General features: G+C 45.1%; 1 protein-coding gene across 2 annotated transcripts in view; it reads left to right on the top strand.

The window, feature by feature from the left end:
- ASTN2 (astrotactin 2) overlaps nucleotides 1-24018 on the top strand; it is a 902613-nt gene extending 878595 nt beyond the window's left edge. For both annotated transcript variants that reach the window (XM_036855709.1, XM_036855708.1), the window contains exons 21-23: nucleotides 7034-7134; nucleotides 8847-9030; nucleotides 22682-24018. In XM_036855709.1, the coding sequence (XP_036711604.1) occupies nucleotides 7034-7134; nucleotides 8847-9030; nucleotides 22682-22919 (523 nt within the window). In that variant the 3' untranslated portion in view covers nucleotides 22920-24018. The remainder of the gene's footprint in view (nucleotides 1-7033; nucleotides 7135-8846; nucleotides 9031-22681) is intronic.
- Nucleotides 24019-24519: the final 501 nt, after the last annotated feature.

The following is a 24519-nucleotide window of genomic DNA, read 5'->3' as shown; positions in this document are numbered from 1 at the left end:
ATCATCCCAACTCTTTCAGAGGCAAAGCCCCTAGAAGATCAGAGCTAGCCCATCCCTCAGCGCTGATCTTGGTTTAGTTCCCTCCTTGCAGAGACGAGAGACTGAGACCCAGAAAAGGGCAGTTAGGTGTCCCTGGCCATCTGACTACACAGACCCCGAGCTGGAGCCGGGACTCAGTGTTTTTCCCACCACCCCTGCCTTCCACATTGTGCTGGGAATGGCAGGGAGGGGAGTGATGGTAGTTGATGGAGGGGGGTTGGGGGGGGATGAACTAACGGGAAGTTGTTTGCCAAAGCTGTGTGGGGGAAGGAGCATTTTACAAGACCAGGGCCTCTGGCCTGGAAACATCTGTTTCCCTTCAAATCAGAGAGGAGACTTTTGCCTCCCCAGAATGCCTAAATCACGCGGCGGCTGGGGAAGAGCAGGCGTTGGCCTGGAGACTTCAAACGCATTTTCCCGTCCTCTCGGGGACCGAGTTCTGACGTGGGCCTCTGAACGCCTGTCCCTGCTCTTACCCCCTGTCAGATCCATGAGAAGCTCTCACCGCCAATTAATGTCTTGGTTTCATTCTCTCACCCCTGCTGTGACAGGGTTCCGGGGGTCTTGGATGGGACCAACAACAGCTTCCTTTCCACCTCCCTTCCTCTAATCTCCACTAGGACAACTTACTCTGGGTGTGGGGGGAGGGTGTCAGAGCCTTGGGCTGTGGCCTAATAATAATAATAGTAATAATAATATTGGTAATGGTACCCACAGCTCTCTCTCGTTGGCTGCTAACATGCCAGGCATCAATGGTGAGCAATCTCCTGCCATATCTCATTCTAACAGCTACCCTATTTAATGGGTTTTAATATTATGATTCCTATTTTACAGGTGAGTTTATTGAGGCAAGGCCTCACACAGCCAATAAATGGAGGGCCAGAATTTAAAACCAAATTGCCTGATTCCAAAGCCATGCTTTGGGCCACTCTGTTATTCTATCTCCTTTCATGGCCTTTTAATCTAATCACCTTTTGTTCATTTTATAGATAGGGAAACTGATTTCTAGACAAGGGAACTACTGCCTTATAGTTGATTGAGTCATTCATTCAGTCTGTCATTCATTCTGGAAAGTATTTGCTGGGCACCACATGCTTTAGGTGTCTGAGCACCAGATGTAGGTGGATAGAGATGGGCAGGGCCATAGTCCAGTCCTGAAGACACTCACATACTCGTGGGGGCACGAGAGAAGTGTCTGGGCACTGACCTAGCCATGCCACCTGCGCCGTGACAGGGCACCGTGCAGGGAGAATGGCTTCCCCAGAGGAGATGAGGTTTGATTGATGCTCCAAGGACAAGGTGGAGAGGGTCAAGTGGAGAAGGGGTCGGGTGACCCAGATGGAGGGTGCAGCAAGTGTGAAGGCAAAGAGGTGGGATCCATTAGCAGTTGGATGTGGTTCTACTGTGAAACAGAGTAGGAAGCAGAGATTGTTAAACAAGGCTAAATCTGTGGCCAGTTTGAGACTCAATGACAGAGTCTCAAACTGATGGTGTCAAATGAAGGAACATCAAGGAGTCACGCTGGGGGCCCGGGGTAAGGAGTTTGTGCTTTGTCCTGAAGATGGTGAAGAAACACTGAAAAACACTTTGCATTTGAGTCGTCAATCCCAAGGCACTTCCCCACACATTGAAATCCCAGTACACCAAGATCCTATAGCTGTAGGCATCTGAGATCTCACAGCCCACAGTCTCTGGAAAAGCCGGGATGCAAACTCAAGTTTTCAACCACCTTGGCCAGTGTTCTTCCCCCTGAAACAAAGAGGAAGGAGTAGCGAGGGTTTGAGCCTGGGATTCCCCAACTTCATCCTTGGAGTCACCTCTTATTATAGTGAAATTATCCCATAGGTGCAATTGGAGCTACGTCAGTCAATTGCACAAGAAGCAGGGTGGTGTCTAGGAGGAGCACTGGAGGAGGAGTCGGGAAAGCCAGTGTCTTTACTCTGAACTTATTGGCAGCGGGTCCTTGTGCAAGTTTGTTTCCTCTCTGGGCCTTGGTTTTCTCACCTGTAAAGTGAGGCTGTAGAGTTCGGTGATGGCTCAGGAGTTCTCGTCCACATTATCAGTGGATCTCAGCCTGCGTCAGCAGGTAAAGATGAGAGAACCGAGCTGAGTTAGCCGGCACCCTTCCCGACCCCTGAGAAACGCAGATCTGACCGTGTCCTCTCTCAATCTCTCTCTTTCCCCTTTTCACTCTGTTTTGTGGGTGTGTATGCGTATATCTGTTTCTCAGCCTGCCTCTCTCATTCTCTTCTCTTTCCCCACATCAGGGACTGCCACTTTCTGCCCCTCTCAAAGAGCCCCTCCAAGCCCTGCCTGGTCTGCTAACAGCTTTCAGATGTGTCTCTGGAACAGTTCTACAATTACAGCTGAGACAGGCAGAAAGCACATGGCCTTGTGACTTCTGACCCAGGCCCGTAAGGCTGACATCTTCCTCTTTCGGCACCCCTCCACCCCCACTGGCAGGATGGCCTGAGGACTCCTCTATCCTGGGGCCTCTACTGACATGTTGGGTTACTCTAATAACACAAATAGAAGCTACCTTTTGGGGAGCAAAGATTGAACCAGGCATGCTGCAATCAGTATATCATTGAGTCTTGATCCCGAACTTGTGAGATATGGTTAACTTCACCCTGTTTTACAGGTGCAGAGACTGAGGCTCAGAGACAGTGAAGTGACTTCCCAAGAACTCTCAGCCAGCAACTGGGGAAAGCAAGATTCTACCCAGGTTTTATAATTGGAAAACCTAAGACTACTTCTTTCCCAGCATGCTGTTATTCATGCTGCTTGGCTAAGCAGAGAGGTGACCCTGGACCCTCTTGGTGGAGGAAATGTATTACAGAAGCATCCTGGAAACGTAATTGGCCAGTGGGAAAGCAGTGTTTAAAATTTCTTCTAACTCCTCATGTTTGGAGACTCATTCACATATTTACTACAGCCTTCTATGTTCCCCTCAGTTGAAATGCATCTCCTTCTCTTATACTCCAAGAAAGCATTTTAAAAATGTGTACCCTTGTCCAAATAAGTGCTCTTTATATGGCCTTTATTAAAACTTGCAACTTACAAGCCACTTCTCATGCATCACTCTATGTAATCCTTGAGACAGCCATGCACTGTCTCTACAATTAGCCCCATCTTGTTGATGCAGAAACTGAAATTCAGAAATGCGATGGGATATGCTCAAGTTCATTCATTTACTCAAATATATCAAGTGCCTATCATATGCTTAGTACTGTGTTAAGTGCCAGGGATATAGCTGTACCCAAGCTTCAGGCTAGGGTTTGGGTTCTGCCTCTGCCACTTCCTAGATGTCGTGTGGGTAGTAAGTGCTTACACGGTGTTACCCAATACTCTCCTTACCTCCCTCCTTTGTCACTTACTAATTCTCACATCCTGGAGTTTGACTACGGTCTTGCCTCCGACCCTTCTTCCTGGTCGTAACTCACCTTGTATAGCGCTTACATTTCACATTCATCCACGCTGACCTGTGTAATGGACAGCAGCCTTCCTACCACAGATGCTTGATGCGGAGAGGTGAAATAAGCACAGAGGGGTAAAGTGACTAGTCCAAGGTCACAGAGCCAGGGAATAGAATGGAAAGTGAATGCAAGCCTGGCCGTCTCCAAGACCAGACTTCTTCCTCTGTCACCTGCTGCTTCCCTTGACTGAGACAATCCTGGATGTAGTAAGTGCTAGAACTGAGCTCCGCTCACAGTGCTGAGATATGACAGGTGGAGAGAGATAATCCCCACATCGCAATGCTGTTGTTCTCATGCCAAAGGCTGAACCCAAAAGGTCCAGAAAGCAGATGAATAGATTGGCTTGCATCTGAAGATGGGGCCAAAATATTCCATATTTAGGTCTCTTAGTCACATCTATTAGGTTTAGACCCACACTTGTTTACCCTTGCCAGCACTCCAAGCTAGCTGATGAAAGATAAAAGGTGAAATTAGATTTGACAAGATAGTATAGTACAATGTAGTTAAGAGTATAATCTTCGGATTTAGACAGACCTAAGTTCTGGTCCCCCACTGCTACTTACTTAATATGTAATAATAGGTCAATTACTTGACCTCCTTGGAACCAACATCCTTACTGATAAAATGCAAACAGTCACGGTACCTGACTCATACATTAGGAAGATTAACTGGAATAGTGCATACAAAGGACCCAACACCGATGAGCACTTATTAGATGGCAGCCAAGCCTATCATTACATTTAGGAAGTGGGCTAGTTTTCCTGCACTTGGACTGACAATTCTTCAGGGAGGGGGGACTTGTTTCTTTTGGTTCACATTTGGGGAGACTTAGGATCAGAGAGGTTAGTCAACCAGCCCAAGGTCATACAGCTAGTGAACCTCAGAGCCAAGGTTTGAGCGGATGCTGATTGTCTACAAGGCTCCTGCTTCTGGGGCTCTGGGTGACCTGTTCCCTGCTTGACCCCTCACCCCAGTTCCCTTTGCAGCATGTTGGTGGGACAGCTCAGTGCTGACATTCCTGCAGTGCTAGGAGGTGTCTCCGTGGGTCTGTCATGGGCCTAGTGGCAGTGACCCATAGCAGCAAAGAATGTGGAGTGTATATGGTTATGAGGCTCACTGCCAGCCTGGCTCGTGGCGTCATACACACAGACCTGGCATGACTGATGGATGAATTCCCATGTGCACCAAAAACACCAGCTTCCTCGTAAAGGCAGGATGGTGCTAAGGTACTGTCTGAGTTACAACGAAACTCAGAATCAGTATCAAGGAATAAGCTAAAAACACATTCTTGGGATGGCATGAGTACCTCTTACAGTTCTTCAAAAGAGAAATTTAGTTATTCTTAAAAAGGAGACTTTCACACAAGAAAGACAAATGGTAGTTTCTCCAGAAAGATACTGGCTTCTGCTTACTGTGCCCCTTGTACCAAGAAGTTCTGATTTATAGTGCCTTTTATAAAAACAACCTTTGGACGATCATGTCATGAGGTATTAAAGCTGAGAGGCCCTCTGAGACTTCCAGGTTCAGACCCTCTGAGCTAGTAGTGCTGGAGCTGGAGCAGCAAAATGGCAGCTGAGAGTTCAGAGTATGGGTTTTAGAGTGAGACAAACCAGGATACAGGTCTTGGTTTTTTCATTGTCTAACTGTGATTTTGGACAAATTGCCTAATTTTTTGATCTTCAGTTTCCTCTTCTGAAAGATGGAGATAATGAGAGTGATTATTTTAGGAGGTTTTCATAAGATTAGAAAAACATGTGAAATGGCACTGTTTCAACATAGTTGGAGTTTGGCAAGTGTGCCTAATGGATTTGTATCTGTACAGAGGTGATATCCACAGACCTTTGGTCAGAAGATAGTAGCTGATAGTGGTTAAATGCATGGGCTTTGGAGTCAGACACACCTAGACTTAATTGCCAGTCTCAGTAATTACTGTGTGGTTCTGGGCAAGCTGCTTTCCCTCTCTGAGCCTCATATATAAAATAAAGAGAGTAATAGTTATCTTTTAGGATCATCTGGGAGAATTAATAGCAATAATGCAGATAAAACTGCATAGGTCCCTGCTTGACACATATTAAGGACTCAGCACAAATTAATTAATTTGGACAACCAACTCATATTTATTAACTACCTAATATGTGCAGTCAATCAGGGTTCGTCATTCCACAACTTGCAGTCATAGTGTTATGCCCATTTTATAACATGAGGTAAGTTGAGGTTTTAGAGAAGGGAGAGAGGAAATAGGGCCCCTGGGACTGTAGTTGCTTCTACCTGATCCAGAAAACCCTCTTCCCACTCCACACTACTGCTCTACCCTTGAACACTGGTGAAAGAGGATGGCATGACAAAGACAGGATGCTGAGACGCTTAGCCCTTCTCCCTTCTATTCAGATTGTCGCTGGCCTCCCAGGATTACCTCTTCTTGAAAGTTTACTTACTCCTTTGACTTTGTTTAAACTTCAAAACTTGGAGATCTGGAAGTGTGAAGGGTCAGAGAGCCTTCTCAAAGTAGGCCAGACAACCGTGTCTACTCTAGAAAGAATTCTGTGCCCTGGATTGGACCTGAATCCACCAGGTCTGCAGTTTACCAATTCTCTCCGTCGAATACCACAGAGGCTGCCTACTCCCCCCAGTACAGCATGGAGCTGCAGGCAACAACGCGGAAAGCTGGGGACATGCCTTGTACCTAGAATAACTCCCAGACTCTATCATGGCCCACAGGGTCCCCACCCACCCATCTTCCCACTCATCTCTCTTTGCTACAGCCGCACTAACCGTCTACTCCTCCAGCAGTCTGGATCCTTCTCGCCTCAGGACCTTTGCACTTACTGCTTTTCCTGCCTGGAATGCTTTTCCTCCCATAAGCTAGTTCCTTCTCATTTTCATGTCTCAGATCAAACCTCTCAGCAAGAAGGCCTTTGTGGACACACCTGTCTAAAGCAGCCATGTCCCCCTTCACTTTAGTGTATTATCATTCACCATTATCTATTTTTTTGCTTACTTTTTGTTTAGCTTTATGCAGGCAGGGACCTTAACTCTCTTGCTCATCTTTATAATCTTAGCACCTAAAATAATTCCTGGCACACAGTTAATGCTCAACTAAAATTTGTTAAATGAATGAATGAAAGAATATATAAAGCCATGCAAGATAGCATCGGGGTTGACTTCTCAAGTCCTGGATTCAGACTGCTCTGCCCCCCAGTAACTGTGAGACCATGGAAAGATACACAACTAAGTCTCAGTTTTCTCCTTGGTGAAACGCAGGTGATAATAATCCCTGCCTTCTAGGTTTGCTACTTGTAAATTACGAGATTATGTGCAAAATGCCCAGCAAGGCAGTTGGTGTTCAATACATGCTTAATAATTATCTTTTTTTTCTTTCCAAATCATTTTCCTGCAGCCTAAGCATCCCTGAGTTCTTTCAACTATTATTCCTGTGCTATGATTTTGTGTTCCTCTTTGGAACCTCCAGGGCCTTTTCTGAAGTCACAGCCTTGTGCTGTTTTCTTGTTGTGCTACAGGTTCACTCTCTATGCAGTGGATACACGGGGGAGGCACTCAGAGCTCAGCACAGTGACCCTGAGGACCGCCTGTCCGCTGGTAGATGACAGTAAGGCAGAAGGTAGGTGACCCATTTCTTCACTTCCAAGGTAACTCCCATATTCTCGCTCTCTAAATTCTGCACCCAGCAGTCACTAACTACCACTGCTTTCCTGCCTCACACGCATATTGGCACAGGGAGAAGAAAGCCCAGGGACTAAGGAGGAACCTGGAGATAAATTAATCAAAGCCATGAAGGAAATTGAGACTGACCAGCAGTATCTTTGCCAGTAGAAAGACTTGCTCCTCTTTTATAGAATCTGTGTTCTGACTTAGAGGCAAGGAATGGTGGAGAGTCAGAACCCCATGACTGTGTTCTTGCCCCTTGGCCTAGGCTTTTAGGGACCAATCCCTTTCTTCCACTTCAGGCTACGCTAGAGCTGGCAAATCGGTGGCACCTAGAGGACCACTTGGCTTTGCCGCGCTCATGGCAGATATCATTAGCTGATCAGAGCACACCTTCCCATCTAGCCCAGTGGAGGCCTCAGAATCCTCAGCATAGAGCTAGAGTCAGTAACTATCAGTCAGAATTAGCATGCAAGATGAAACCTTTTCTGCTGTTCCTCGTCCATGAAGTTGTAAGCATTAGGCAAAACACCTGTCAAAAAAAATAGAACCAATAAATCAGATCTACCATATACTTAGTTCTTAGACAATGTGTAGATACAGTTTCTACAAAAACATGATGGTAGCTCATGAGACCTGGTGGTCCACTTCAAGTTGAGCAAATATTTTCTAAGAACCCTGGTACAAGCAATGCAGAAGAGACATGCTCTTCATCTTTCAGGAGTTCACATTCTAGGGGGAGAGAGAGAGAGACATTTCTTCAAATGGCTCAGTCATAAGCTTGATGATAGATGTTTGTGTGCTACCTACCAGACAAGAGGAGATGGTGAGCTATTGAGTCTCAAAAGGGAGGGGATTTGAGATGGTTTCCTGGTAATTTTTTTAAGTATTTTTATTTTAAAATAACACATGAACATGGTTTAAAAAAATAAGAACAATAAAGATCAGAGTAGAAAACTGTACAAAGTAAATGCTCCTCCCATCCTGAACCCAAGTCCCCCAGACTGTCCTGAAGGCAATTGCTGTTAGCAGTAATGTGGGAACATACATAAATTTTGTTCAAAGTCTTCAAAGATGAAAGAATGTGCCTCCTATTCAAGAGAGCAGCCCATAATGAATTTTAGTTACATCAATTAGTAGGAATGACTGAAAGAGTAGAAATTGCCATGAATGGCAAACAGAAGGGTCTAGATTTTCTTTGAAAGATTTTTGAATGGAGAGCTTTTAGACCTGATCACAGAAATGTGTTGGGAGTATTGCAGAGAGGAGATAGAAGTTGACTATTGAGATGAGCCCAAGACAGTTTACTTAAGCCTCTGCACTTGTTTGGAATTTTCTGTTAAATCATAGCCACAAAACTTACGTTAGTGAGTGCAATTATAAGCACTAACTTTGTGCCAGACCCTGTGTTGAGTGCTTTACATCCACGTTTTAATTTAGTCCTCCCAATGTCCCTCCAGACTATATATCGTTATCTCCGGTTGATAGATAGGAAAACTGAACACAGCTGGTCAATGACATATTCAGGATGGAATTAAGGTTTGTCTGTCCCCAAAGACCGCACTAGTGAACTCCTGCATGAATATGCCTTCCTAGTTGCAAGGCATGCTTCCGTCCTCCCTTTTTCCTACTGTCCAGTGATCTGTGCCTGCAATTCTTCCTCCCCAGAGATAGCTGACAAGATCTACAATCTGTACAATGGGTACACAAGTGGGAAGGAGCAGCAGACCGCCTACAACACACTGATGGAAGTCTCAGCCTCCATGCTGTTTCGAGTCCAGCACCACTACAACTCTCACTATGAGAAGTTCGGTGACTTTGTCTGGAGGAGTGAGGATGAGCTGGGGCCCAGGTACGTGGGCATGTGAGCGCGAGCGGGGTGGTAAATTCTTCTTGCTTCCGTTTGACTTTACTGGAGCCTTTCTTCCATAGGCTGGGAATGGGCTTTATGAAATAAATAAGAGTGGCAGTCAACCCTAGTCATGTCAGGGTTCGAGAGGGGAAGTGGGTAGGGAGAATGAAAGAATCTTGGAATTTTAGCTTCTTGGACTCCCGGAATGTCAGATCAGAGACCTCAGTGTTCTTTCAGTCAATCCCTCCCCTTATTCACCTTCCACTTGCAGTTTTAGAGATGGGAAGCGTAGCCTCCTTGATGGGATATGTCCTAACCAACATTGTAGAAGAGCATGGTGACAGGGTCATGGCCCCTAATCTAGGGCTTTTCCTACTCTTTCATAAGAAATCCGAGGTTTTTTTTTTTTTCTGGAATAAAGTCCATTGGTAACCAAGACTAAATACATTCATAAATTCAACATGTATTAAGGCACGATTTTTTGTCACCAGCAGTGACTATGCCAACCACTGTGATAGTTGCCATGGAGGATTCAACCATAACTAACACACAGTCACTATCTTCTGAAGCTTCACAAAGTAGTATCTGAAACTGCGGCTGCATTTCATGCCTTGCACCCAACAATGACATCCATTCATTTATTCAACACAAACTTAGTAGCCCCTCTTTTAGGTCGGTAGTTGATAATGCAATGTTAAAAATGTAGAAACTGTCCCTACCTACGCATAGCTTACTGTTGCAGGTAATTAAACAAGCAGTTGGAAAGAATAGGAATAATAAGGGTCAAATGAATAGACGAAAGGAGCCCTTTGGGGAGGCAAGGCATAGACACTCGGTCTAGGTAACCCAGTGAAGCCCCCATAAGGGCTGAGACTCTGAGGCCTAAAGGGTGAGTCGGGGTCAGACCAGTGGAGGGAGAGGAGGATTGGAGGGTTTGGGGCCAAGGGAGTAGCCTGTGAAATGTTCAGAGGAGATAATACTACATAGGCAGGGGTTTTCCTCTTAAATTTTGGTCATTTGCCTGCCACCTTTATGATTTTTGTCATATCGCCATACCATATGCAGTTCATTTATATTCTATTTCTTCCTTAGGTCCACTTATTGAAAATACATTTGGAAAGAAAACACTGTATCATTTTGTAAAGGGAAAACTAGCACCATCTACCCTTAATAAAGATTAAACTTAAGCATTCAGTACAATGGAAGAAAAACAAAACCAGAAAACAATGTAGTTCAAGCCTAGCTGAGCCTGAGGCTTTCCCTTTAAAAAGGGAGATTAGCAAGTGTTAGAGAAGTACTTAAGACACAGTCCTGAACTAAAACTCTCTTTCTTAAAGTAATCTGGAGGAGGGGAAGAGAGTGAAAATGGGAATCTAAATGCTTTTCCTCAGTGTGATTCATTGTTGTTTAATACTGGATCTGTGATCTTCCTGAGTACCACCTAAAATCCTTTCTCCTGCCCCAGGGGAACTCCTTCCACACTTTGGTAAACACTGTGTGGAGGAACTGAAAGAATTTCTGTGTAGTTGGAGCAAAGTGTGTGACAGCAGGAGTGGGAAGAGATAAGAAGGGAGAGGTCAGCAAGGGCCAGTTCCGAATGCCCTCTAAGTAGGGTTAAAGAGTTTGGATTATCTCTCTAGGGTAATGGGAAGCTTTTCAAGTGTTTTTCACAGGGGGGAGATGTTATCAGATCTTCAAGGGATAAAGATCCCTCTGACTGCAGTTGGAAGTCTGGACTAGAGGTGTCTAGACCAGAAGGAGGCAGTGAGGCCATAGAGGCTGTTGTAACACTAATCCAGGAGAGACGGTGCAGTGCCCTGGGACAGGCTAGTGTCCGTGGCACTGAAGAGGATTGCGTGACTTCCTGAAATACTTAGTAGGGCAGCGTGTTATGCCTTAAATAGCTTTAAAATTACCCTGTAAACTAGGCAAAGTAGGGTATCCTCCGCATTTTATGAATGAAAAGGAATTGGAGGCCCCACAGGGTTAAATGAGCTGCCCAGAGTTTGCTGTGGAGTCCGGTTCTGCCCCAAGCTTTCACCCTGAGCCCTTACAACACTTGCAGTAAACCCCAAGAATTCAAGGCTTGGTTGAGGGATTAAAAAGGATCTTTCCCTGGGGCGGGCCTTATCTGTTTTGCTGGGTCCTGGATTGTAACTTTCTCCCTTTCACATGAAAGAAATGTTCTTTAGATAAAAGCTAAAAGAGAGCAGACAGACAGAAACACAGAGCCCCAGATGAAAGCTGCTGCATGAGTCATCTGGGCTGCCATCTTGCCTGGGGACAGGGAAAGGCATTCTACTTTATTGGGCTTTCCCACAGGGTTCAGGGATTTTAGGTGGAAGCTAAACCAGAGCTTCACTCCTGACTTTGTCTTTATCATCTTCTGGGGTCCTTCCAGGACATAAATCTTCTGGAAAGGCTTTCTGGTCACCCACAGAGGCAGAACAACCCACTCAGTAACGGACCCATTCACCTCCGGCCAGCTAGTCACCAGGCACTATCTGCCAACACCCACTGTGCCACCCAACTCCCTCCTCCTTCGGTCTTTCTCGTCTCTTGAGGGAATCTGAGATTTCTCTGATGTCCCACACTGGCATCAGCAGGAATCAAGGCAGCTGCATCCTAATCCATCCTGGCACTGCTAATAAACTCACTGTGCAACCTTGGCCTGTGGCCCTCTCTGGCACTCAGTCTCTTTATCTATAAGATTGTTGCAGGAAGGGGGACCCTTTCCAGAGCCCGAGAGTGAGCTCTTGTCTAACACTCAGAAATGAATTGTCCGAGGAGACACATGTGCTGGCAAAGCAAGAGACTTTATTGAAAAGGGGCGCCTGGGCAGAGAGCAGCAGGGTAAGGGAACCCAGGAGAACTGCTCTGCCATGTGGCTTGCAGTCTCGGGTTTTATGGTAATGGGGTTAGTTTATGAGTTGTCTCTGGCCAATCATTCTCACTCAGGGTCCTTCCTGGTGGCACTCGAGCATCGCTCAGCCAAGATGGATTCCAGCGAGAAGGATTCTGGGAGGTTTGTAGGACATATGGACTGGCTTCTCCTCTCTCCTTTTCACCTTTCCCGAATTCTTCCAGTTGGTGGTAGCTTGTTAGTTCTGAGTTCCTTACCAGGACCTCCTGTTGTAAGATAACTCATGCAAGTGGTTACTATAGGGCTTGGTTTTGGTCAGTGGTTCCCCTAACAAAATGATAGTAGTACTTTTTTTTTTTTTCTTAGCAGTGAAAAAGCTGTTTTCTAAATAAAGCTTACAAAGAACCCCAGGTCTTAGCTAGAAGTCACCTCCTCAGAGAATCCTCTAAAATTTCTACCCATTCACTTTATCACACCTTCATGTTTTAATTTTCTGTGTCGTATCTACTAGTTTTAGTATCCTATATTGCTTATGTGTTTACTTCTGAGTTATCTATAAGGTATTATCCCCACTACAATGTCAGTTTATGTATAGCTAGTGATCCTTTATGCCCCATTCACTCGTGTAAGTAGGGGCTAAACGATTACTTATTGAATCATTGGATAATGGGATGAGTAGATGTGTGAACCAGGTGACTACAGAGTTGTTCTGGTAGAAGCTAGAGTGGGTGGCCTGGAGCCCCCCTGCTGGGTCTCCTCTTCCACTTCCCCCTTCCAAACCTAAGGGTCCCTGAGGTCTACCTAAGCTATCAAGGACCTATAGATCCCCATTGGAAACAACTGAATTCTGCAAACTCTAAGGTTTTTCTAGCTTAAAAATAACATTCTAAAAAAAAAAATGCATTGTCCTTGCAAATATTAAGGGACTTGAGGATATCCTCACTTATTAATTTATGGAGTCATCGATTCATTTAATGTGCTTACTGTGTGCCAGACCCTGTGCCGTGGGCTGGAAACAGATGAGTGAAGAAGACAGCTCCTGCCTTTACCAGGCTCAACATCTAGTGAGAAAAAGACTGGTCAGCTGGCAGATGCAGTGAAATATGTCACAAGAAGCACAGTATAAGAAGGGTGAGCAGTGTGCTTTAGAACGACGTTTATCAAACTTCAACGTGCCGGCGAATCACTCAGGGGCCTGGTTAAAATTCACATCAACTCAGTGGTCTAGGATAGGCCTGAGAGTGTGCATTTCTGCCAGGCTCTTCAGTGATGCCAATGCGGCTAGTTAAAAAGCACACTTTGAGTGACACGGTTCTGGATGCAGCTGTTGGTGCAGCTAATCCAGACCTGGAGCTCAAGGAAGAATTCCTGGAGAAGAAAGTGAAGTGTATGCTCAGAAGTAAAGGGTGAGCAGGAGTCCTCCAGGTGGAAGGGGAGGAGTGCTCTCATTGGAAGGAACAACCAGTGCAAGGGTGAGAGAGGGTGGGGTAAGAGAATATACCTTCGTCAGGAAGGATAAATCTCAGTGGGGCAGAGAGTTCAAGGTGAGAAGGAAAAGGGGAAAAGAACAAGGCTGAAGAGTTCAGCAGAGGTCAGATCATAATGGCTCTAACGAGCCCTGTTCATGAGTTGTTCTTTCTTCCAAAAGCTGGGTAAAGGTTTTAAACAGAGGATCACTGTGGGTAAATGTACCATGCTTCTTAAGGGTTAGCAAGTATGCAGAACATCAAAGTGTAAAGGAGAGAGAGCAAGACCCTGCCTTGAGTTCATGTCCTAGCTTTGCCACCCACTTGCTGTGTAACCTTGGACAAATTTCATCTCCATTCTGGGCCTCATTTGCAACATGAAAGAACTGGACTCCAAAGTCCCTTCCAGCTGCGAAGCCAAGGAACCAGCAAGCCCTGAAGGTCATAGAGACCAGAGAAGAGGCACACCATGAGTGTCCTTTCACCTCTAGCCCAGCATGGCTTGTTTCTCAGGAACCTAGGATGGCTAGGATAATAAGAGCTTTTCCCAGGAGCACTCTGAGGGCTGGTATCATGGGATGAGCTCAATTAGGATTTTGTTGGCCTATAATCACCAAACCCCAAAATGTTCTCTACTCCTCTGTGGATTTGTGGTCATGTACCCCCATAAAATTTAGTGACAAAAGGGTGACTCTTGCTGCTACCTAATAAATCCATCAGGTCAATGTCCTCCAGAGCCTGGTTCCCATGGCAACCACAGGTTACTGCAAACAGCTGTTCAGAGAAGACCCGCTGACACCCAGCTGTCCCAGCCATACGGTTCCTATTAGGAGAATTGAAAAACTGAACTTATAGGTGGCCAGGGACCAAAATTTGCTCCAGTCAGAATACCCTTGACCACTCTTGAGCTTCTCAATCCTCTTCAGTTATGCCTGATTAAAATGATAGAGTAGGGAAAAGAAAGCAAGCACTTGAAGAGATTTGTTTCAGTGGAATTTATCTGGCTAGATTAGAAATGGTGTATTTCTAATGTCAGCCCCTCTTGCTTCCATGGCAGACATTGCTAATAGCTCACAGAAATCATCCCAGGATTGGTTCATTCTGGGATCTTTCTCAACACAGGCAGACAAGAAGTTTTTCCCATCTGAGAAGGATTAGCACATGCTCTGAACTGTCATTGCTTTGTTCTTAGTGAAAATATTCAAGCCTGGGATGTCAGTGTACCTTTTTCATTCCAAGATTATGTTAGCTCTTTCCTTAGATATCTTGGATTCACTCTCTTGGAATTTCTAGGACATTGGGAACAAGAGCAAATTTAGGCTTCTAGAGCCATATTCCTGTCATTTCAGATGCACTTTTATTTTTTTCTGCGTATTTTGGCATTTCGGAAATCATGAAGGATTGTGCACAATAGATTTGCACATTAAGTGTTGTATTCTTTCTTCTTTTCTTGAAAGGCTGTAATTAAATCAATAGCATCTCTTAAAATTGATGATGTCTTAGAATGGATAAATACAAACAAGACAAACTATGACTTTGAACAAATGTCCCACAGAACATTTTCCCCACTGATAATATAGCAATGTACATAATTATCTTGAAGTTTCCATCAGTTCAAAATCGAAATACTTTTGGGTTCATTGAGACTCAGTTATTCTTACCATCAGTTTAGGAATGAATTCTTGGAAGGTCTCATGGTTTCTTATGAGAGAACAAGGAGGAGACAAAGCCAAATGTAAATATTTTCACTAGTCACCTTACAAATCATATTTCAAACCTGGTGTTGAGGAAATATATTTACATGGCAGTACCTGAGCTTCTGGTTTTCTGTTTAGTGGGGGTGGTCTGAGGCTAAACTTGATGTGGATTTATTCTGAAAGTAACCCCAGTGAACCACTGGGAAGCCATAAAACCATGGCTTCATTGCACATACTCATTGCACCAGCTTTAAAATACGTGTGAGTGTATGCATGTTTTCAAAACGGAAATGCCTTTATTGTATTTTATCCTAAAGTAATTCTTGTTCATTCTGTAACATGTAAATGAGACAGATATATATATAATGGCAAGCAAAAATGTTGTACCCCTGAACCCCTAATCCCCACCTAGAGATAAAATTAAGTGTGCACGTACTTCTCCAGATATCGATATGGATGTGACATGGATATGCTTATGAGTAGGGAAACGGGTACAGACTTAAGGATACATTGACATCTACAGACCACAGTTCCATTTCCATCAACTCTGCTATGTTTAAGAAGTACATACACTTTGTTCTGTTTTCTGCCTATTTACGCTTAATAGCACATGTACAAGTCTTTTCCTATGGATGCATGTGTAAATACGTTGTCTTTTTGAAGGGGCTTTTAGCCAGTTAATTATATGAATGCATCACATATTAATTTAGTCCTCTGTTAAAGACCAACTAGATTCCTTCCAACTTCTTTTCTATTATAAACAAATCTGGGGAAACATTTTGCCCACTTGCCCGATTACTTCCTTAGATCCACATGATGCTCCTGTGTTATTTCATTCCCTTTATCAACCTCTGCTAGAAAAGTGCTGTATTTTGAAAGCTAAGGACTGAAAATTATTAATCCCTTCTTCTTGCACAACCAGGAGGAGCTAGATACCAGGGGAACTATACACTGTCCAAGAAGCAGGTGGGAAATATTAGTTGAACATTTATTTTGGCCCAGTCATTTTTATCTCATTTCATCTCCTGAACAATTAATTTTGAAGACGAAGTAACAGAGAATCAGTGGAGTTAAGTAAATTGTTCAAAGTTACACAACTAGTAAGTGTCAGAGCTCAAAGTATTGTCTTCTGATGTCAAACTAGTGTCCTATCCAGTATAACACATTGCATCCCAAAATATGTGCACAACTAACAGATAATATAGTATGAATCTCAACAGAGAAATGAAATGCTTCAGCAACAAAGAGGAACACGTGACTTAGGGTAGCTGGGAAGATCTGGAAGACCTCCTGAGGATGAAATTTTAGCGTGGCTTTGAAACATGAATAGAATCTCAGTGAATGTGGTCCTCTCATCTCAGGAACCCGATGCTATGACAGTTGTCACAGCATGTTCTCTTGTGAACTGCTCATCAGATGGTATTTCTCTATGAATCAAGCCCCTAATTCCTCTTAGATTAAAAACAAACAAACAAACAAAAGCAACAAAGATCTGCTCCAACTCCCACTACCGTTAGATTCTGCTGTGGTCTGAATGTCCATGCCATTGCAAAGTTCATAGACAGTATTGCAAACCTGATGCCCAAGGTGATGTAACTAGGAGAAGGGGCCTTTAGGAACTGATTAGGTCATAGGCGTGGCGCCCTAATAAATGGGATTAGTGCTCTCATAAAAGAGGCCTCAGAGAGGTCTTTTGTCCCTTCTGCCATGTGAGGGGACAGTGAAAAAGTGCCTTCCATGAACCAGGAAGAGGTTCACCAACCACCACGCCAAATCTGCCGGTGCCAAGATCCCAGATTTCCCAGACTCCAGGTTATGAGGAAGATATTTCTGTTATTTGTAAGCTCCCTAGTCTATGGTATTTTGTTATAGCAGCCCAAACAGACTAAGACAGACTCTTTCCTAAGGCATGCTCGATTTGATCATCTCCAGTGAAGGGGAACCCACTGGAGGTATAGAAAGACCCCATCTACATTTAGAAGACTTTAGTTTTAAGGTTTTGTGTGTGTGTGTGTGCCTTCTGTTAGTTTTTGAGTGGTTTGTTAACACTTAGGTGCTTTGCTGAAGCGATCTGAGATGCTGTTCTTACTCTGTTAACCCTAGTCAAATCATATGACCAGCCTGAGGCTTACTTTTACCACCTGACGACTGGGACTAAAGTAGGCACTGTAGAATTGCAGTGAGGATTACACTTAAGACGATGTTGCATAGGTTTCTGGCACATAGTAGGTCCTCAGTCACCTGTAGTCATTATCATCCCTGACCCTCAGGGTTTTCCCCTCTTGTTTTCAGTTACTGGAACAACATAACCATCTTCCTAAATCTCCGCTTCAGTGACACTTGATTCCTGCTTTCAGCACTTCCACAGAAGACTTGCTTTTGAGACAACCTTCAGCATCATGATCTGGCTGCAGTTTGCACATGTCCCTCTTACCAGAAGTGAGTGGGGCTCTCCAGATGTGGCCTGACAAGGGCAGCGTGAATGGAAGTCATTATTTCCCTTAATCTGCCCTCTCTACTTCCAGAGGTTGTGTTCCAGTTTTTTGCAACTACACTATGCCCTTGACTCTCATTAAGTTTGAGGTCAGCTAACACAGAGACGTTTAAGCTCGGCTCAGGAGACAGAGAGGAGGGAGAGAGCCCAATGGGGATGTTTCCTTACTGTCTGTCCTCTTTTTCTCCATTCCAAGGCCCCCTTAGAATTAGGTCTCTGTCTGAGAACTGTGTCAACAGTGGATCGGGTAATGGTGATGGGAAGAGAACGGTCACTCCAAGGTTCTACAGTTCCCGAAGAAGCGGCATCTGAGTCTAGCTGCTGACTCCTTCACAAGCCATTCCTGTCTCGATCTTGCCTGCTGGGACAATGATAAATTAATGTGTGCTGTCCCTCCTTTACCTCTGACTTCCTATCCCACCAGGCCTGGGTCCTGTCTCCAAGGAGGAAGATTTCATTTCTGGTATTTGAGAAAAGTGGTCATTCTGACCTGCGATTTCCCCCTCCAGGCAAAGCTTGGGGCATGCCTGGCCTTTGATTTATGAATCTCCACTGCCTACAATTTATCACCCAGCACTCTCACCTTTTGTCTCTCACCCATGTCCCCCTACTCGGCCTTTGAGCACCTCCAACCCTTCTCTTCATGGCTTCACCTTCTGAGTTCTTCTGCCTTTGTTGTCTCATTGCAAACCAAGGTGCTGAGGCATAGTGTACAGTGGAGAAAGAGCAGGGGACAGTTAGGCAAACTGACATTGGTTTAGTGCGTATTATATGCAAATTCCTGTGCTAGATGCCTATGGCGGTAATTTCACTCCAGCCTAGCAGCAGCACTACAAAATAATTGTCTCTGTCCCCATATTACAAATGAGGAAACTGAGGCTCACGGAGAAGAAGTGGCTTGCCCTAATGGGCTCTGGAGCCTATGTCCTTTCTACTATAAAATACTACTTTGAATCTTGGCTAACATTTACTGAGAAGCTAAGCAAATTACCCAGGTTATCTCATCTTCCAAAAACATTGTTATTCCCATTTTACTTTGCAGTAACTAAGAGTTAGTAGGAAGAACTTGCTTATGATCCACATAGCTAAGTTATAGAACTAGGATTTGAATCTGGGACTCCAGAGCCAAATATTTCATCTTAGCTCTGTATACTTAGGAGCCCAGGTTCTAGCTTTGCCTTTGTTACTAACTTAAGTTGTTCCTTTAGGCAAATTATTTTCTAATTTCAAACCTTAGTTTCCCCATCCATACAAAGGCTTGGCCCAGTTGAGTTCCAAGATTCTCTCTTTGGAAATAGCTGGGCCCTTGGAGACAAAGCATTTGGTCATGTTGGAGGACTTGTCCTTCCCAACCTCATTTTGTATTTATGACTTGTCAGACAATGACTCCCCATCACCCAAAAAATAGAGTACTTTACCATGGCTCAAAAGAGTCTGGATGGTCTGATCTCTACCAAACTGACTCGTCTCTCACCCATTCTTTGCACTTAACCATTTCAAAAAACTGATGCTTTATGCCCTCTTTAGCCCAACTTTGGATGAGCTATCTCCTCTGCCTTCCCATCTACCTGAAAAATTTGTTTCATCATTGAAGACCTAGCTCAGATGTTATGTCCCCTGGCAAGATTTCTCAGAGCCCCCAAACTAATGATTATGTGTCCATTTTATATGTTCCCATAGCACCCAGCATATTTTCCAACCCAGAACTCTCCCCCTAAATTAGAGGCTCTTACTATTTCTGTCTGTCTGTCTCCTGCCACTAACTTATGTAAGTGCTCAAAGCTTAAACCAGTACACAAACCCTGATGGTGGAGGTGGTGGTGATGGTGATGTACTTTCTGACATGTATCAGGGGCTTAGTATGTGCCAACTACTTTTCTAAGAGAGTTTTACACTTATTAACTTATTTAATCCTCACTTCAACTCCATGAGGTGGGCAAATGTTATTCCCTTTTTGTAAATAAGGAAAGAGAAAGAACAAGTAGCTTTTTAAAAGCAAGAGGAGAAACAAGCCAGCACCCCTAAGTACAGTGACAGGAAACACGTAACACCTGGCTGTGTCTGTACGCGGTTCTTGCTGCTGGTCTTGCCCTCCCCAGGTTTCATTCTCCTCAGTGCAGCTAGAAACGTTTTTAAGCAGTTTGTCTCTGAACCTGCTACTTTGTTGCTTGAAAGTCTTCAATAACTCCCCACTTACCCCTATTGAGGGCTCACTATAGATTCATTAATGTTTTGTTTTGTTTTTTTAAATATCTTTATTGGAGTATAATTGCTTTACATTGTTGTGTTAGTTGCTGCTGTATAACAAAGTGAATCAGCTATACGTGTACATATATCCCCATATCCTCTCCCTCTTGCGTCTCCCTCCCACACTCCTTATCCCACCCCTCTAGGTGGTCACAAAGCACCGAGCTGATCTCCCTGTGCTATGCGGCTGCTTCCCACTAGCTATCGATTTTACATTTGGTAGTGTGTATATGTCCATACCACTCTCTCACTTCGTCCCAGCTTACCCTTCCCTCTCCCCGTGTCCTCAAGTCCATTCTCTATGTCTGCATCTTTATTCCTGTCCTGCTCCTAGGTTCTTCAGAAACTTTTTTTTTTTTTTTTTTGATTCCATATATATGTGTTAGCATATGGTATTTGTTTTTCTCTTTCTGACTTGCTTCACTCTGTATGACAGACTCATTAATGTTTCTTTTGTTTTGATTTTTAAAACGACCTTTGTGGTAGCTGTAGTCATTATTCCCATTTTATGGATAAGGAAACTGAGGCACAGCTGCTTAAACAATTTCCTCAATATCACAGAGCTAGTAAGTGGCTGAGGCAGGATTTGGACCTGAGCAACCAGGCTCTAGAGCCTGTGTGGTACACCATTACTCTATACAACAAACGCCCCAGCTTCTAAGCTCCAGTGGCTGGGGTCCTGCCACTTCTCCCATTTCCCACTGTGAGCCCACTTGCACACCGTATTTCACCATGAAATCCCTTCTCTCTGTGCCTTTACCTAGGCTTCCTGTTATGCCTGTGCCCTCTTCTTTACCTAAACCTTACTCATTCATGAGGCTCAGCACAAGTTCCCCTTCTACAGGAAGTCTTCTTGGATTTCCCAATCCTACCTAGGCACTGTCCTCTGTTTCCCACAGCTCTCACGCCTTCTCTTATCATTGCTCTTGCCACGGGTGTTGCAATTTTCCATCTGTCTGTCTTTTCCTACTGAATCGGGAGCTCTGCCATATAATAAATGCTCTGTAAAGGAGCAACCAATGACTTTGTCTCCTTTAACTTCTCAACTGCCCCATTTGTCAAGTGAAGAAACAGGTTTGGAGATGTTAAGTAAGGTTCCCAAGGACACCGAGCTGCTAAGGAACAGAGCAAGAACTGAAACAAGGAGGGTTGAGAGTAAGCTCCTCGGGCTCCCCCTGAGGAGGCGCCTGCCAGAGGTGAAAGAGGCCTGTGGGTCGAGTGGTAACTCGAGTGTGATTATGAAGCTATGAATTCTTGGCACCTCAGGAAATATTCCACCCAAGTGGTGAGCTATACAAAGAGGACTTTTTGAAAGGCACCTCATAAATCGTGCCCACAAAAGCTACACGCATAAGCCCGGCCCTTTTCCAGCCGCCACGCAGGTGCCTAAAACAGTCTCCCATTTGTGGGGTCTGTTGTCGTAAAACGCCCTCCCTCCTGGGGTCTCAGAGGGGCATGGAGAGGACAGCAGGGGAGAGCCTCTCATTTAGCCCCTCAGGATCCCTAGGCATCTTGAGGATGCTGAGATGTAGAGAAAAGTGGATTCCACAAGGAGATGGACACCTGGACAGCAAAGCTGACTTATGGTATGACCCGCGAAAAGGTCATTCCTTTCCCTCTCTAAGCCTCAGTTTCCACATCTTTAATGAGATTAGGTCAGACTAAGTCTCTGGTTCTCAAATGGGGTGATTTTGGTCCCCAGAGGACATTTGGCAATGTCTGGAGGCAATTTTATTGTCATGCCTGGGGCTGCGGGTGCTATTGGTATCTTGTAGGCGGAGGCCTGGGGGTGCTGCTAAATGTCCTGCAAGACTGTCCCCACAGCAGAGAGTTATCCAGCCCACATGTCAATGGTGCTCCTGTTGAGAAGCCTTGGACTAGGTGATCGCAAAGATGCTTGCTTTAATTTTCTCTGCAGCCATCAGGTCTCCCCGAGGATCCGCTATCTGGTGCTACATAAAGAGCTCTAGATAAGTTCCTAATGATGATCACCGCAGTCCAGGGCGATTCTTGCTGAGAGTAGTGTCCAGTATGACCTTGATCCTGAGACATCACCACAACAATTCTCTATAATAGAAGCTATCATTTATTGGGAGCTTACTCAGGGCCAGCCTTTGGGCATTTCTCTTAGTTAATCTCACAACCAGTAAGGCCACCATCACTATTGTAGAGATAAGAAAAATGAAATAGAGAAGTTCTGATTTGGGTATAGAGATAGAAAGGCTTTCATGAATTAGAAGCACAGAGGACAAGATTTGATTCTGACTGTGAGAAAAGAGTATGAGAGAATTAGAAAAGTAAGAAAGCGGACAGAGAGGGACTTGGTGAGTGTTCAGGCCTAGATCCGAATGCCCAACTCCAATGGTCAGCTTGATGTTTGACCTTGGTCAAGTAGTGTCACCTCTCTGAAACCTGGGCTCCATAGCCATTAAATATGTGTGGAAATAACAATATTTTCAGGGCTGTTGTGAAGATTATATACAAATTTTTAAATGTATGTAAAGTACTTACCCAGCATCTAGCTCATGGCGTTAATGCATTTTAGTTTCTGTTCTTGTTGTCATTTATCATTATTATAATAGTTTACACTTACTTGGTCAGAGTCCTCAGGCTGCTCACCTTGTAACGCTTGCATCTCAGAAGTGAAAGTGTTAGGTCAAAGGTTATACCGCTCTTTTACTTTTTACACATTGCACAGTTAAAGAGGACAAGTTCCAAGGTAATTTTGAACAGGTGTTCAAAATACCACATTCAAGTCAGGCGCGGCTAGGGGATTGTTGGGACAAGAAGTCGTCGTCTGCCCACTGACATTTACTCACCCCCCTCAAAGGCCTGATGCTTGACCTAGGCCCCTGCCTTCACTGCCGCCTCCTCTGTCTTCCAGGAAGGCCCACCTGGTCCTGCGGCGTCTGGAGAGGGTGAGCAGCCGCTGCTCCGGCCTCCTCCGAAGCGCCTACATCCAGAGCCGCGTGGACAGCGTGCCCTACCTCTTCTGCCGCAGCGAGGAGGTCCGGCCTGTGGGTATGGTGTGGTACAGCACCCTCAAGGACACCAAGGTCACATGCGAGGAGAAGATGGTGTCCATGGCCCGCAACACGTATGGGGAGTTCAAGGGCCGGTGAGGGAGGTTGCTGCCCTCCGTGAGCACAGAGACTCTCCGTGGGAGGGGGAGCGGTGCTCTCGCGGATCCTGGGGCCTGGGTGGGCTGGGGGACAGCTGAGGACGGGCCTGGCAGATGAGGCTTGCCAGCAAGGCCAAAGCAAACTCTTCCTCTTGTGGATAGCCGACAGAGAACTTTGTAACCACTGGAATTATTCATTTCCCCCTATCTTTTATTTTTTTCTAAGATCTTATTTGACTCTATCAAAGTCTCTCCTTTTTAAACATTTTCTTCCGGATGGTGGTCAGTCCCGAGGCAGGAGCTTTCAGGTGGAGACCAAGAGGCCTTTCCCCTTCTTCCTTCCTCCTGCTACACTCAGCTTCCTTCCTGCCATGGACCCCAGGAGGAGACCTATGGAGAGACAACTGGACCTCTTCAGCATCAGGAGGGCATCCCCGAGGATTGTTGCAGTGAGGAAGCTTGGGTCTTTAGGACTTTGTTTTTCGGACGCGTTTGAGTCTGCAGGACCCCTGCCTCTTCCTGCTGCCTGTGGGTCTGCCCAGAGTCCCTGCAGGGCTCTCCATGCATTAAAAATTCCTATTGTCTCTCTTTCTGCTCGGGTGCTGTTTCTTACTGATGGGGGCCTTCCGTCTATTCACTCAACAGGTATTTATTCATTCTCTCCTATACACTAGGCACGCAACTAAAGGCAGAGACGCTCCCTGTCCTCAGGGAGTGTACAGTCCAATGGAACTTATAGAGAGGTAGCCAGTTATTTCAGCCTGTGGTAGGGGAAGAATGGAGGTTCTCTGAACTCATTGCTGGGTCGTGAGACAACCTGGAGGGGTTCTGAAAAAGTGATGGCTACGCCCAAAAGATGGGGGGAGGAGAATGGGATTTGCTCCAGGCAGGTGGGACACTGTGGGTAAAAGCCCAGAGATAAGAGAAAGCATACTCCTTCGAGGGCTGCAAGCACTTTCATTGGGAATAGAGATCAAAGTAGGAAGAAGCAAGAGGTAAGGCTGGGAGCTAGGCAGAGCACTGGAAGCCGTGGACAAAAAGTTTGACGGTATTTGAAGTAACTGAAAGCCACTGCGGAGCATTCGCAGAGGAGTCAACTTGCTGTTTAAGAAAAACCATTCCAGCGCCAGAATGGAGGTCGGACCGGCAAAGGCTTTGAAGACGGTGACTACTGTCATTTTCCAGAAGTGATGGCAGTTTGGATCCTGAGGTAATGAGGGAAACCTTCCACCATTAAGTCTCCTTTTAAATGGCAATTGTTTACTTCCGTTTTGTTCCCGGGGAGGGTAATGAGTACAGAGAGGCTGTATATGTCCTTAACTTCCTGGCAGTAGCTCAGAGATGCTAGCTTGCTGGAGGAAATGGGATGTAGGTCAGGTGTTTCATAATGTGGGGACGACACCTGTTAGAGTGAAGGGCGCAATGGGAATTCAGAGGGGAAAATACTGAGTATCAGTAGAATAAAAGCAGTTGAAAATAAGCGTATTTCTCGGTTTTGATGAGTGCTGATGAGATCCATAATCCCCTTCCCGAAAACCTACATGCTGAATTCCCACCAAAGGACCGTAATAATCCACATGGAGAAATAAAGCAGAAGGAGA

The sequence above is a fragment of the Balaenoptera musculus genome, chromosome 6 (genome assembly GCF_009873245.2).
Source record: "Balaenoptera musculus isolate JJ_BM4_2016_0621 chromosome 6, mBalMus1.pri.v3, whole genome shotgun sequence".
Lineage (NCBI taxonomy): Eukaryota > Metazoa > Chordata > Mammalia > Artiodactyla > Balaenopteridae > Balaenoptera > Balaenoptera musculus.
The sequence above is the reverse complement of the archived record's forward strand: the minus strand, read 5'-3'. Positions and strand labels throughout refer to the sequence as shown.